The 14,112-nt window shown below is 37.3% G+C and overlaps 1 protein-coding gene across 1 annotated transcript in view; it reads right to left on the bottom strand.

Moving 5' to 3' along the window:
- Positions 1 to 5,031, bottom strand: part of cfap20dc (CFAP20 domain containing) — a 30,115-nt gene extending 25,084 nt beyond the window's left edge. The window contains exons 1-7 of the mRNA XM_087176006.1: positions 5,011 to 5,031; positions 4,783 to 4,872; positions 4,091 to 4,184; positions 3,921 to 3,993; positions 2,763 to 2,877; positions 2,514 to 2,661; positions 1,446 to 1,592 (exon numbers count right to left, since the gene is read on the bottom strand). Of these exons, the coding sequence (XP_087032132.1) occupies positions 1,446 to 1,592; positions 2,514 to 2,661; positions 2,763 to 2,877; positions 3,921 to 3,993; positions 4,091 to 4,184; positions 4,783 to 4,872; positions 5,011 to 5,031 (688 nt within the window). The remainder of the gene's footprint in view (positions 1 to 1,445; positions 1,593 to 2,513; positions 2,662 to 2,762; positions 2,878 to 3,920; positions 3,994 to 4,090; positions 4,185 to 4,782; positions 4,873 to 5,010) is intronic.
- Positions 5,032 to 14,112: the final 9,081 nt, after the last annotated feature.

Genomic DNA, 14,112 nt, shown 5'->3' with positions numbered 1-14,112 from the left:
CCAACAAAATGATACAGACAAACTGAACTGGATGGCCTTAAAGAAAAAGAGGCACACTTTTTTTGATGCGGCAGATTGAACAATGAATGATGATACAAAAGTGAAATACAGTATATGGTAGTTGATGGACTTAAAAAATATTTTGATCTGTGAAAATGTATTGACCTTGAGAATAACAGAATGTCTTTGGTATATTGGGATTTGTTTGCTGTTGCATGACAAAACCTACTGTAGCTTACTTTTAACAGTTTCTGACAGATTGGGTACTGAAGCAACAATATCCACAAAGCAACTTTCGTCACAGTTAAACTGGATGCCTACTTTAATAGCAATCGTTTTAATTATGATTAGGAATGTTATGCTAATAATGCAGATGCTAATTATGAAAAGATATTTTTTGCTTGTGGTTACTGCTCTCTTCTATGGGCATTGCCGGTTGACTCAACATGACTTAGACAGCTGTCAGAACAAATAAATAAGCACTGATAAAAAGGCCACAGAGGCGGCGGAACTGGATTACTGGTGCATATCTTCTTATATGAGGAGATAATTGCAGCTCTCTAAGTACAGGTGAGGCACAAATGAACACAAAAATGAAGACCACAAGAATTTCATACGCGGAAAACAAATCGATTATCATCATAGTCCCTTTAGAGAAAACCATTTCTCTACATGTAACAATCTCTGCACCATGATGCTTCTCTGTATCCTTCTGTGTACTGCATCATGGGTGGATTGTGGCTGATACTTGTACTGTAAATGCATAAATTCACACCCTCAGAATTCCCGTCAAAAGCTGCTCCCAGAAAAACCCATTCTATGAATATATGTATATCTATATGTGTTTGTTCAACACTGTATTCCAAAACCATGGGTATTAATGTGGTGTTATAACAGGCTCCACTCTACTGGGAATGCTTTCCATGAGATTTTGGATTTAAAGAAAGGAAAAGGGCAGCGGGGATTTGCTCCCATTCATCCACAAGAGTATTAGTGAGCTCATGTTGGATATTAAGGCCTGGCTGGACTCCAGTTCATCCTGAATGTGTTGGTTGGGGTTGAGATCAGGGGTCTGTGCAGGCCTGTGAAGTTTTTCCACTCCACAATCGGAAAGCCATTTTTTTTTTACAAACCTTGATTTGTGCGTGGGGGCTTTGTCATTTTAAAAAAGGAAGAGGCCTTCCCTATTCAGTTACCACATAACTGAAGCACACTATTGTCTAAAATAGCATTGTATATAGAAATACAATTTCCCTTAACTGAAATGAGGGGCCTAGCCCAGACCATGAAAAACACACCTGTACCAAAAGAACACATAATTGTGTGGACAGGGGTCCACATTGGGCCAAATAAGTTGTTTGCTTTGTTGACTAGAGCAAAATGTTTCTGTGGGTTGTCATTTGTTTATTGATCAATTCAGAAACATTTGATTTTATCTTACCTACCACGGTCAGAATTCACAAGGCCAGTCCTCATCTCTGTCTTTTTCAAATTCTCCATGTTAAACATCTGAGTTACATGGTTTACATCTGGTGGGAACTGGCAGCTACGAGGGATCAAGTCCGTGAGACCAGCTCCACTGAGAAACATATCTAGATTAAAATGAGAGCAATCTCAGATTAATCATAATCATAGAATAAACCAAAAACAGATTATCATGTCATGACATCACATAACAACGGTAACACTTTGATCAGTTGACAAATACAAAATGAGAGCTGCCTTTTCTGACAGGTAGTGTCAGTGTGCACCGAATAACCACTGCATGCAGCTGTTGGCACTGCTGAGCTAAATCAGAGTTAAACAAACTAGTTGTATGCCTCTGCCAACCACCCAAGCTGCAGCAAATATGGTCACAATCTCCCCTACTTGAGTGTTTTTGCAGAACATTACAATGTCACAGTGAAGTTGGCCTTTGACCATTTGTGTTTAATTGTGTCACAATTAGCGTATGAATTCATGAGGTCACAGTGACCTTGACTTTTGACCACCAAAAATTCTAATCAGTCCATCTCTGAGTCCAAATTAATGTTTGCGTCAGATATGATGAAATTCCTTCTGGGCATTCCTGATATATCACATTCAAAAGAGGTCACTGTGACCTTGAACTTTGACCTTTGCCCACCAAAAACTAATCAGTTCATCCTTGAGTCCTAGTAAATGTTTGTGCCAAATCTGAAGAAATTACCTCAAGGCATTACTGACATATCGCATTCACAAGAATGGGACAGACAACCTGAAAACATAATACCATGGCTGTCGCCAGTGAGGAGACATAAAAACAATGAACTCTCAGCCAACTGTCCGTTGGCCAACTGTCTGTTTCTCTCTCCACACAATATTTCATATAAACTTACAAGACTGACAACAAATTTAGTTGTAGACATTGGCTGGCCTCAATCAAAACTGCTTTGCTATGTCTTTAATAATAGTAATACTCATGGAGGACACTTAAAGAGAAGCTGATAAAACTGTTTTTACATGAATCATTTGGGTGTGACCAAGTACATTACCATTATCTGACATTCCTGTAGGCTCTGTTTTCATGGTGAAGATTCTGCGGACTTTACAGGTCGCAAACAAAGTGATGCCATCCAGTGTCAAAAATCCTTTAAACAGTTCAGCAGTGAAGGATTCAAGGTCGAGGCACAAAGTAGACCACTGAGACATCAGAAATATGATTTCATAGTTAAAAGAATAAAATTATGCACACCAGTGATAACACATTATAATATCTAGATAGATACTCATTAGATACTCACAATATTCCGTTTCAATCCCACAAAAGGTATCTTTGCATGTAAAATTGTGACAGACAACTCTTTATGCACTGTTGATAAATGAAGTCTTCTTTTCAGGTGCTCTGAATCAGTTATCCTGTGAATAGCAGACAACGGACCAGAAAAAAAAAATTATCACCAGCATCGTTGGTGTCGCTAAGAAGTCCTGACCAGAGAAAGTCACAAGCTAAGGTAACCTTAAAGGTGTTTTCACCTTTATATAGTGCTGTGAATTCTGCTGTCAAGAGACTATCTAAGGGAAGAAGAACAATGGCAATTATTCCAGATGCTTAAAATAATGGTAAGTAAGAATGGATTTCAACTTTTGACAGTATGCCTGTCTTTGGTTTTCTATATGGTCTACATGACAGCACCTGTGTTGTATACCGCAACATGTGCCTGCATTACTTTAAATTTTACCATGAAGTGAATTAGTAAGTAGTAGGTAGTAAGTAAGTAAGTGTTAAGCACAATAAACACATCTTGGGAACTCCTGAACAGCCTTGATTGCATAAATTGTGTTTTGTTGATCATAGGAACATTGGTATCCAACAGAAAGACATTCTCCTTTCAGTGACTAAATGCAGGAGTATTAACTAGATCTCACTGAAGTAGACACAAGTGCACAGTCAAAACGTCCAACTGGCAAAACATGTGGCGGAGAACCATAAGCACTACATCCACACATTATACTACATTTTACAAATTTGGCTTATTAATTTAAATGTAACCTGTTATTTACAATTGCTGACAAATAAAAGGCTTCTTTGTAGAAAATAGTTTACCAATATCTTAATAACAAATGGTTATTCAACCCATTAATAGTCATTCACAGTCTTTTAATCATTTTTTCATTGGTCTGAGGGGAAGTCAATTTGATTAATTATTGTGTAAATTATTTGCAGTATTTTACTGTATACAATGTTTACAATATAAACTTTTTTCTGGAATACATTGGTGATAAAATGCTAACTTACTCCATTAAATAACTTCTAAAGCCTAATTTCGTCAGTTAAAGTTCAGTTAAAGATCTTTTGATTGAAATTCACAACAGTGCAGACTCCCACAAATAGTGTTTAAGGTGAGCTCACATTTATAAGGTATATAAAAGTATGTTTTTAAAAAACTGACAGCACTTACACCAACTCAATAGAAAAGTCTTTGCACTGAGGAATATTCACTTGAAGGACCAAGAATCTTTGCAGAAGCCCAACTAAGAAAAAGAATAGGCAAAGAGGTGAATTACTTTAAATAAGTGGAAATAAGCAAAACAAACTTTATAAATGAGTGCTAGTATGGTAGTGACTTACGAGACATTTTCACACTCTCTGGCATTTGCATCTTGACTGTCTGGCTGCTTCCCTCCAGGCAGTAAACAAATCCTTTGACTTCTTTATTATACTCCTGGGGGAAGAAATAATACAGACTTGCCAGTTCTAAGTCCTTGCTGAGTATGACCACTATTGTGCACCTGTGGTATGACTGCTCTCATTGACTGCAAATGCTTGTTTTTATGAGTGCATATATATGAGCTTTGAGTTTTAAAGTCTGTGCAAAGAACAAGCTTGCATTCTCCCATATCTAACAGTGCAATTCAGTGCTAACTTGGGATTGTACTTTTCCCTGAGTTTGCAATGATAGGTTCACAAGGTCTGACATTAGCGTCCCAAAACTTCACGTGGGAACCTAAACATATGATGTAATTATGGACTGGAGCTTTCCATGATGGCTGTGCAGTGTAAAGCTATAGACCTGCTTTTCTTTAGCATTCAGTCTGACGTTCCTTTTGTAATGCATTGATTCATTCAAGGTCGATAATTCAGCTCTGTGGTATTCATTAAATGCACGATGTTTGGACTATTTGATATCATTTGTTGCTTTCTCTCCAGGCCCTGTAGATGCCAGCTTCACTAACAAGTCACATGAGCTAGTTAAATCTGATTATGTGCTATATTAATCACAATAAAAATGAGATAAGATAATAGCAACTCCGAAAACTCACCTTGTATATGGCCGACGGCCCACCACAGAGTTTCCATTTTGCTACAGGGTCTTTTCCCTGTCCGCTGAAGATCTCAACCACAGCTCCACCCTACAAAATGTATTGTCATTGTGAGCCTGTAGCTAATGTTACACCAGACTAAAGCTCATATGAGACTAAAGATAGCATATGTCCAAAGAGCATGGCTTTTGCAGAATAGTTCATTTAGTTGGATTACGATAAACTTACCTGATAATTATTCCTGAACATTTTACGTAACTCCACGTGAACGTTAGGGGGAAAAACAGGTGTGTATTTACCCACATTAAATATTCTGGCTGCTACGCTATCCCAACGCGTTTCAAATAGATACACTGAAAAAGCAACGCATCTTTACAGTCTATGTTTACATAAAGTGAGTAATATGGAGGCCAGTGCAAGAGTTGTGGGACAACGGTTAGGTAAGGCAGGGTATGTCTCCATGGTTACGTGACGCAACTGTGACAGGGTCAGCAACCGACGACTGAAACCAAACCAGAGGGCTGGTTAGTATGTGTTAATATGTGCACGTACAAATCTTCCATGTTAAAGGTCTTGTTCATAGCAGCATAACAGAATTGTATCAATGGTGCAGTCAATGTTGTTTTGTGCAATACAATATACTGTATTTGAGTTACTGGGCTGAAAGGTTGCAATACTGTATGAACTGTGCTAATTCTTTGAGATGTCCTGTCTGAAATTTCCTTAGTTGAACACAATTCTGAAATTCTATTTCAATGAATATTACCTCCGAAATTCAATGTAAATCCCATCATACCATTCAGACTAAGATATAGTATGAAAATGAAATTTAACTTTTTATGGTTTGTTTTTTTCATCTTGCTTCTTTTCACAATGAGTTTATTTCAGGTCATTTTTATTTCATTCCAGCAGTTTTGATTTCAATATTTTACAAAGTCTGCTTTTATTTTACAGTTCAATTTTTACCAATAGCTATTTAATTTCAAATTGCCAGTTTTCACCAAAGTCTTTATTTGTCAGTCAAGACAAAGTGGGCAGAGAAAAGGGATTTCCTGTTTCTTTGGTCTGAACGAGACGACGACGACAGGCCAGTGGTCCTAAATTGCCCTAAACAGTCCTAAATTTTGTTAGCAAATGTCTTATTCCTCGTCTTTAGTTCAGTGATGATAAACTCAAAACAAAAGATAAATACGTACCACTACATACCCACTAAAAGGGCACTCGGAGAGTGCAGACCTCTGCCAAGGCCAACGTCAAACAACATACACCAAACTTCATAGATCTGTTCCAAAATTGTATGCTTTTGTCCCTGGCCCATGCCCCATCCCCCTACCAAGTTCAGTGAAAATCAGTACAGTACCTTTTGCTGACAAATAAACAGACACGGGTGAAAACACAACCTCCTTGGCAGATGTAACAATAACTAGATTTTGTAGAGCATGATATGATGCTTTTACCAAGAATTTAAATAAATACCATACCTAAATATGTTACTAAACAAAACAGTTAAAAATAGACCTGTATTAAAGTTGTATCTTCTCTTGAAATGCAAAAATCCATTATTGTGTCATTGTCACTTGCTTTGTTTACCCTGGCAGCAGGGCTATTATGAGATCAAAAAGATGCCTTTTTAATTAACTACTGAGGGAGACTACATCCGGAAGTACAACTGTATGGCATACTGCTTATTAACATTTTTGCGTGTATCTGACTTCAAACACAAGGTGGTCTCAGTTATTTATGGATATAGAACAAAAGAGACCACAAAAAAAGAGACATCTGTCCAGTTACACCTGTGAATACAGTGAGTTTTATTACTCTTGAGCAAATACAGAGTTTGAAATCACTGTCCCCGTTTTCATTGTCATGCATTTTAGTGTTCACGCTCGCTGTAGTGATAGCAAAAAAAGCTCTTCTGATGCAGTAGCAAACACTAAGCATTTCTGTCCTTTAAACATCCTCATGAGGAATAGTGAGAATGTAGTGTAGAAATGGGAATGCCACATACAGTAGTTAGGATGCCAAATCTTCCTACAGTGAGACACTTGCATGAGCTAGGCATTCTGTTTAAACTCCTGCTGGTTGTGTCATAAGATATGAGCTTAAGGACACATAGAGTAGACATGGGAATACATGTACGTAAGGCTGGATTACCGAGCAGGCAAAGTGAGTAGGTGCTCTGGGGCTCTAGATGTCCAGGGGCCCCTCAAGCCCCAGGATTTCTGTATGGCTGTTTCTGTGTTATGAATTATGCTTAAACGGTGCACGCTCCCACATAATGTTGTGGAAACTGCCATAAAGGAACTTACACAAAGAAAAAACAGAGTTAGGTGATAAATAGTTGCAGGTGCATATATGAAGTCTCCATCTATTGTAGGCTGTGAGTAGCATACTTAAATATGCACCAAATTGGAGGCAACAGGTTACATTCACAGTGCATTAGACAGCAGGAGGCCAGAAGCCAATTTTTACCCTTGGGCCACCAAACAGATTAATTCGGACATCTGTATAAAATACTTATCAGAGCTTACTGCTTACGGATTTCTTACTGTTCTGAGATGGTCTCAAGTGTACTGAGTGGAATTTATCTTGTACATTGGATAATATGCATTTTCATTTTTTTTGGGTGGTTCTCTTAAATGAGTAGATGGCTTTACAGGACATTTATTGTGCTGACCCGTGGTCTAAGGACTAAAATGTTCACTTTGTTTTCCTATTGTGTTGATGATTTGATTAGAAGTCTTACTGACTGAGAGTGTAATTGTTGTACTTTATTGTTTTACTTATTCTCTTCTCTAATGTGCAGTTATGAGCATTGATGTTGTCATCTTAATGTCTAGCTGGTTGTGCATCTTAATGCATAATTAAAAGCACTTAAATGCACTCTGATCAATGTTTATATAAACACATGTCCACTTGTTTGTATGAACACACATATGATTGGATATTTAAATTGCTGAAAAATAAATAAAGTATTAATTGAGGTATATCTGTAATGAAAAGCACCTCAGTGAAGTACTACTAGTAACAAATTTCTATAGCAGCACCACCCCTGGATTTACAATCACTTGAAAGAATGTCCCCGGTGTGTTACTGCTTTATTATGACACTGAATGTTGAATTGTGTAAGATAGAAATAGCATCAATAGAGCATGGCACATTGAAAGGTTCATAATTGACTTTTTTCTCTACAGGAATAGCGTGACACTGATTGGGACAGACAGCATCATTAAAATAAAGCTTGGCATGCAGTGAGCACTGACGAAGCCAGTATGGAGAAATCGGTTAATACAGCAGCACTTGTTAGCGCACTTAATTATGACTAATTATTCACTCATTATTTTGAAAAGTATCTATTCATTTGCATCAGTCAAAACATAAATTAGTGCAGACAATGTTAGTTTTGATATACGGTAGACAGACAGTGACAGAAGATGTTTGTTTGTTTTTTATTCATTGTTGTAATAACAATCGCTAAAATATTCCCAAAATATTTGTATTCTCGTGAAAACTGTATATTCATCCTTACAACGACGTATGATCAGCATTGCATTTACAGAGTATTTCATTTCAGTTTTTCATTTCATTTTGTTTTCTGGTGGGAGGAGGCATACGTGTCTGCAGTATCTTACAGATGAGTCGCCTGACTAAAATGCATCTGAGAGTATATCATCCACACAGCAGCTGACTTCTACCGTAAACCTATTTGTATCGATTCAGTGTTTTTCTTCCCAGTGTTCATCATCATTATTCCATAAAGCATGAGCCTCTTTCAGAGTAAAAAGTGTAATAATTCACTACGAGACAGTGTAGAAAACGGTTTCCCAAAAGGCCAAAGATATATTAGCAAAGCCGCTGAAACCAAAGGGTAAAGGTTTGTCTTTATGCAAGTGAATTTCTGAGGTGTCTTTGCTGAAGTAATAAGTGAAAAAAATAAATTAACATGGAAATAAATTTGTTGTTTGGAGGTGCATTAGTAACTCACTGAAGAGCAGGCATTTTAATGGCTAAAATAAGAGATCCAATACTCTTATTGCGGAACATATAGTGGAAAATAATGCCTATCCCTTTTCTTTACTTTTTTCATATCCAATTGTACTAATGTGAGGGATCGATTATTGAGGTGGCCAAGGTATATTTTACATTTCAGAAGGCCAAACTTTGAAGCGACAAAATCACTATTGCAAACACTGCTCTAAATAGGATCAAATTAGGTTTTAGCAGCATTGAAGTCCCCTATATGTTGTATTTCTTTCAAATCCCTGTTGGTTACTTTCAACTTGTTACTGTGTTGATATAAATTTTCTCCATTTGATGTGATTTCATGATTTTTTGGAGCTATTCTTATGGTTATACTAGTTAATTTTGCAATTTTGTCTAATACCAAGTAATGGCAAATTACATTTAGTTTCATCTGCTTTGGTAATTGTCACAAGTTTCTTTCAAAACAAAAGCGCTGGTCGTATGACTTCCTAGATAGATTATTAGATTATTACTATTTCAGTTACTACTACTGCTGCTATTATACACTTTTGTCTACCCGATATGCCACGAACATTAAAAGAAATTCATCATGAGTTATACGCTTGTTTCACTCTCACATAAGTGACCCACTTTAAAATAAAAAAACAGGAGCATGTACCATCCCAGTCACCTTAACACAATCTTGACACTCCAAATGGCCAACCTTGAGTAGGCAACATCTATTTATAGAGACTTGCCATAAGACATTAATTCACAAAGACAAACTAATCAAAGTGAAACGTCCGTAATCAGGGTCATCTACCAGCCTCCACCTTCTCACTTTCTGTTCTCGCTGGTGGCAAGTGGGACAAATCCTCAACTATTATGACCTCTTTTTTTCTATTCCACAAAGCCATGATTTTAATCTTAGATAGAAACTAATTGGGAAAATCACAAAGCTTCTAATGCATTGTCTCTGCTCATATTCCCCAAGACGTCTTTTACCTCATATCTGAAAAGGTTCCAAGTCTCTTACTCATATGACCTGTCAGTTGTCATATTATGATCCTCTAATTCTTACCGGAAAAAAGTAGCTGTAGCATCCACTGCAATACATTCAGTGAAAACAATCTGTCAGAGTTTATGGTCAGCAATTTACCAGTGAACTCGGGGCTCAAGTAAAGGGGCGCAGCCTCTGTCCTAATATACTGTATCACCTTGAAGAACAGTTCTTCTTTTATATCTGAAGACACATTTAGGTCACTCTGTTCTTTGTTATATCCTTTATGAAATTGTATTCAGGTAGTCTGCTATGATTATCAGGAGTGTGATGTCACCGTGTCTATTAACTTTGCGGTTGTTTAACCAAATACAAATCAGCATTTTCTGACTTTGTCTTGAGAATAACAATGAGAAAATACTAACACAGCTGCGTTTGTACTTGACAGGCATATAGCCTGCAAGAGATTAGGTTGTATCAGGGAGATCGAATGGTTGCTGTGAGGGAGCTGGGAAGCACCTCCCTCACTGAAGTGAAAAAACACACACATACTCATTGACTGCGTAAACTTGGACAAACAGGCTGATAACACATTTTTGTGATGTCGTACTTTTATTTTATGAACCCTACTAACCACTCTCTCTTTGAGATCTAATTCAGGGAGCAGGTTTTTATGGAGTGCACATATGAGAGAGCAGCCACAGGGCTTCAGCTGATGTCAATTACCTTGTTTGGTTGAACCAAGAAGGAGAGAGGAAAGGGGATAGAGGATTTTTGGTTAAGTCTGGCTTTTGGTTTGTATTTCTTGAGTTTAATATGTATTTTGATTATCCTGCATTAGGCAATAGTCTAATGCAAAATTTGTATTTGTGCATGTAAATATTGATAAAGCTGTAAATATGAATATGAATGTATTGTGGGAGTGGTCCTGTACCTCCCATTGGATTGAGCTAGTAAAGACTAGGCATATATACTAGATGAGTAGCAGCATTTGGTGTCCACCATTGCATGCTTGTATGACTTGTAACAGTTTTTTGTAACTTTTTGAACCTTTTTTTGCGCACAAATAAAAAGAGAAATCCTTGCTTATCTGATGCTGTTCATTCCTCCACCATGTTACACCTCAATCCTGCTGGCCTTTATCCTGTTTGTAAGGGCTCACCACCAACAAAACCTTACAGTTGCAGAGTCGATTCTGTAAATAAAGGGGGCTAACGTCTTGTGCAAGCTGTGAAAGCTCAAATGCACTACTTCCTGTGTGACCCTGTACGCCGATTTTCATATGGATGAAAGTGGAAATTAGGGTTTTGTAAATGGTTTTTTAAAGCTTCTTATTTAAGCATTATTATATGAAGGAATATAGGCCTTCTTCACAGAATCATGACTGAATCCCATTTAACTGCCTCAGTTTCGGGGCCCTGATATTGTGCATGCTGGCCCACTGTCATGGTTTATGGGGACACTTGAATAGAACAGAGTCAGTGTTAATGTTATTAAAGCGTGTGCTTTTCCCACCATGGCACATTAACATGGCTGCTGTTGAAAAGGTCTATTATCATTTACTCATTGAAGCTGACAAGTAACAAATGAGGTTTAACTACCTTAGCTTATTCATTTTCTTTATCAGTAAGAATGTATTTTAACCTCATGAAATACATCGTCACCGCCACACTTTAGCCTTAGTAGCACTATTTTAGCTGTGTGTTGTTCTGTAGTGGATCACACAGCTAGTTCACACAACCCTTACAAATTATACATCGTTTGAAAGCTCCATGTCTCCTGCTTCTCTGCAAAGTGTTTTTAGGATCCCCATATCACTGCAACAGCTGTTGACACAGCATTGAGTCAGACTTGTGGCTATGGCTCCAAACTGTTTTCCATAAAAATAGGTATGACTACAGGACTGCGTATGTGCCTTTGTGACTTGGGTTTAGTAGCTCTTATGCTCACTCTGAGTTACCTTTTAAAGGAAACAAGGGTTATGATTGTATTCCCAAAAAACACTAACCATTTTATTTTATTTTGTCAATGTTATTTTCAGGCTTGTGCACAAAAATGTGTGTCTGGTAAAAGGTTAAAGTAATTTAAGAAAAAATCCACTAGTTTAAATGCTATTCAAAATTAAATCTTAATCTGTAATGAGAAAGTCTTAATGTAATAGAAAAGAATACAATACAATACAATACAATACAATACAATAATAACCTGTCAAAAATGCATTGATGATGCATGGATGTATGGTCAGTTCATATTAGCATGGTTCATTAGGGTATTAAAACATCTTGCTATTGTTTTTAGTTTATATACTTAAACACATACATTAATGAAAACTGTTGTAAATTGTAAAAGTTTTTCAAGATAGCCTTAGTTTCACACATACTCTCGTTTAAAATATTGTATTTTTTCCAAATCAAAGAGATTAAACTACATCTGATTTGAAACATTATATCAATGCAGATTTCCTTCATACTAAGGTATTGTCATTTAGAGTTTTTGACCTCTAAGCTGCATTGAGCAGAAGTGATCATCCTTCTGCTGGTGCCAAATGTGCTGAAATCTTTGCTATTGAATCTCTTAAATGATTTGATTAAAAAATGAAATGTCATTTCTTAATTCCCTATGTAACACAAGCTATTAAATGACACATCATTATACAGACTTCAACTTGTAACACAGTAATTCAGTTTTTCACAAAATTCATTCCAGTGGTTTTTATATTCTCTTCTATCATTTTATAGCTGTTTTGGATTACAACCTACTACCATCCAATCAATTATGATCCTGGAAGAGAAAACCTGTGGTAGAAAAGTGAGCTGGAAACGGATAATGAGCAGGGACTGTCATTCAATAAAATTAGCCCGAGGCATATAAACCAAAGTCGGTAAAGTCTCTGTCATGAGGGAGAGTGTTGATTAACTTGTCGAAGTGTGCTGTTTCCAAATTACATTTCATTGCTCCTCTGGAAGTGTGGGTCACCTCTATGACAGGTGATAATTCGCATGCATGGTTGTGGACAGACAGGCTGCCTTCACTATTCAGGGGTGTCAAGTTAGAGGTTTGTCACTCTGGTTGCAGGGAAGCAGCTAAATGGACAGAAAACGCACAGTTGTGGCTTCAACAAACTGCTGTTCTGTGCGTTTCATCTTTAAACACAACTGTGTCCTGAGTCAAGGCTTCACAGCAGCAGAGATTGGTGAGTGTGTCTGTGAAATGCAGACACTAAGCTGGTGATCTTTGAATTGGCTAGGACCACAAGACACATGATGAAAATATATTGCCTTTCTGATCTTTGTGAAGATAACTGGAGAGCTCTGCAGCAGGTTGCAGCAGTTTAGCTACTAAAAGGAAATGATGAAAAATGGACTATGGATCAGTGTTCAACCACCCAACCCCCCCATTCTAATATTATTTTCTACCCAGGAAGATGAAAACATACAGCATAACTCACATAGTCACCGTGCATGCACAAGACCCTCACTTCCTATAAGGACCAGACCTATAGTCTGTTGTAATGTGATTTTAAATTTGCAATTTTAAACTCTTGCAACCACAAATTGAAACTCCCATGACAAAAGATGCCTTAAATATATGACCTCATCGTCTTCCTCATATTCTCCTTCAGAAGGCAAAACTGTCCCTCATATATAAGGTCTGAGCAGTAAAGTGTCACTTCTACTGAATCGGGTTCTTTCTTTTTTTCTTATGAAGTTAATGCATTGAATGACATTGAAACGGTGAAAGTTTTTCAAGGCGGCAAATAAGGCAGGAAGTAGGTTTAGTCTTACCCTCTCCCTCTGCTCCTTAAACACACCTTGGCATGCCAGAAGCAAAAGTAAGAAGCTGAACATCTATTATATGTTACTGAGCAAATTAACATGTTTTAAGTACCTGTAGTAGTATCTGAAAACAAAAATAATATCACTTGTAATATGTGTATGGATGGACACAGTTTTTGTTTTTAATGTGATAAAAGTTGGTGATGATCTATGCTTTTTAAGTTGTGCTTTCCAGCATTTTACACCAACAAATACATGCACTTAGAGTGTAGTTCCTGTTGGCACTGCTCGCTGGAAAACACATTTCCCACAAACCAGACAAAGTGGGGAACATACAGAGTCTGCTACCTTGGACAGAAAACGATGTATTCTGACTCATATCATTTAGATTTTCAATAAAAGTGGATTTTACTGGAGATTTTTTTTCATGGCAGCAGTAATTACTGCAAAACCTCAGTCCACATGACAGGAGTTGGCAATACCAAAACTTGTACTTTGGCAAAGCTAATAGCTCATTCTCACCAGGTTCTGTTAATGTTTTGGCAAGGCAGGGGAATGGCAAGACAGATAAATGGGAGATTTACAGGCCTC

The sequence above is a fragment of the Seriola lalandi genome, unplaced genomic scaffold (assembly GCF_002814215.2).
Source record: "Seriola lalandi dorsalis isolate HSWRI2012SDOR001 ecotype SW California unplaced genomic scaffold, Sedor1 jcf7180002054522, whole genome shotgun sequence".
In the NCBI taxonomy this organism is placed as follows: Eukaryota; Metazoa; Chordata; class Actinopteri; order Carangiformes; family Carangidae; genus Seriola; species Seriola lalandi.
The sequence above is the reverse complement of the archived record's forward strand: the minus strand, read 5'-3'. Positions and strand labels throughout refer to the sequence as shown.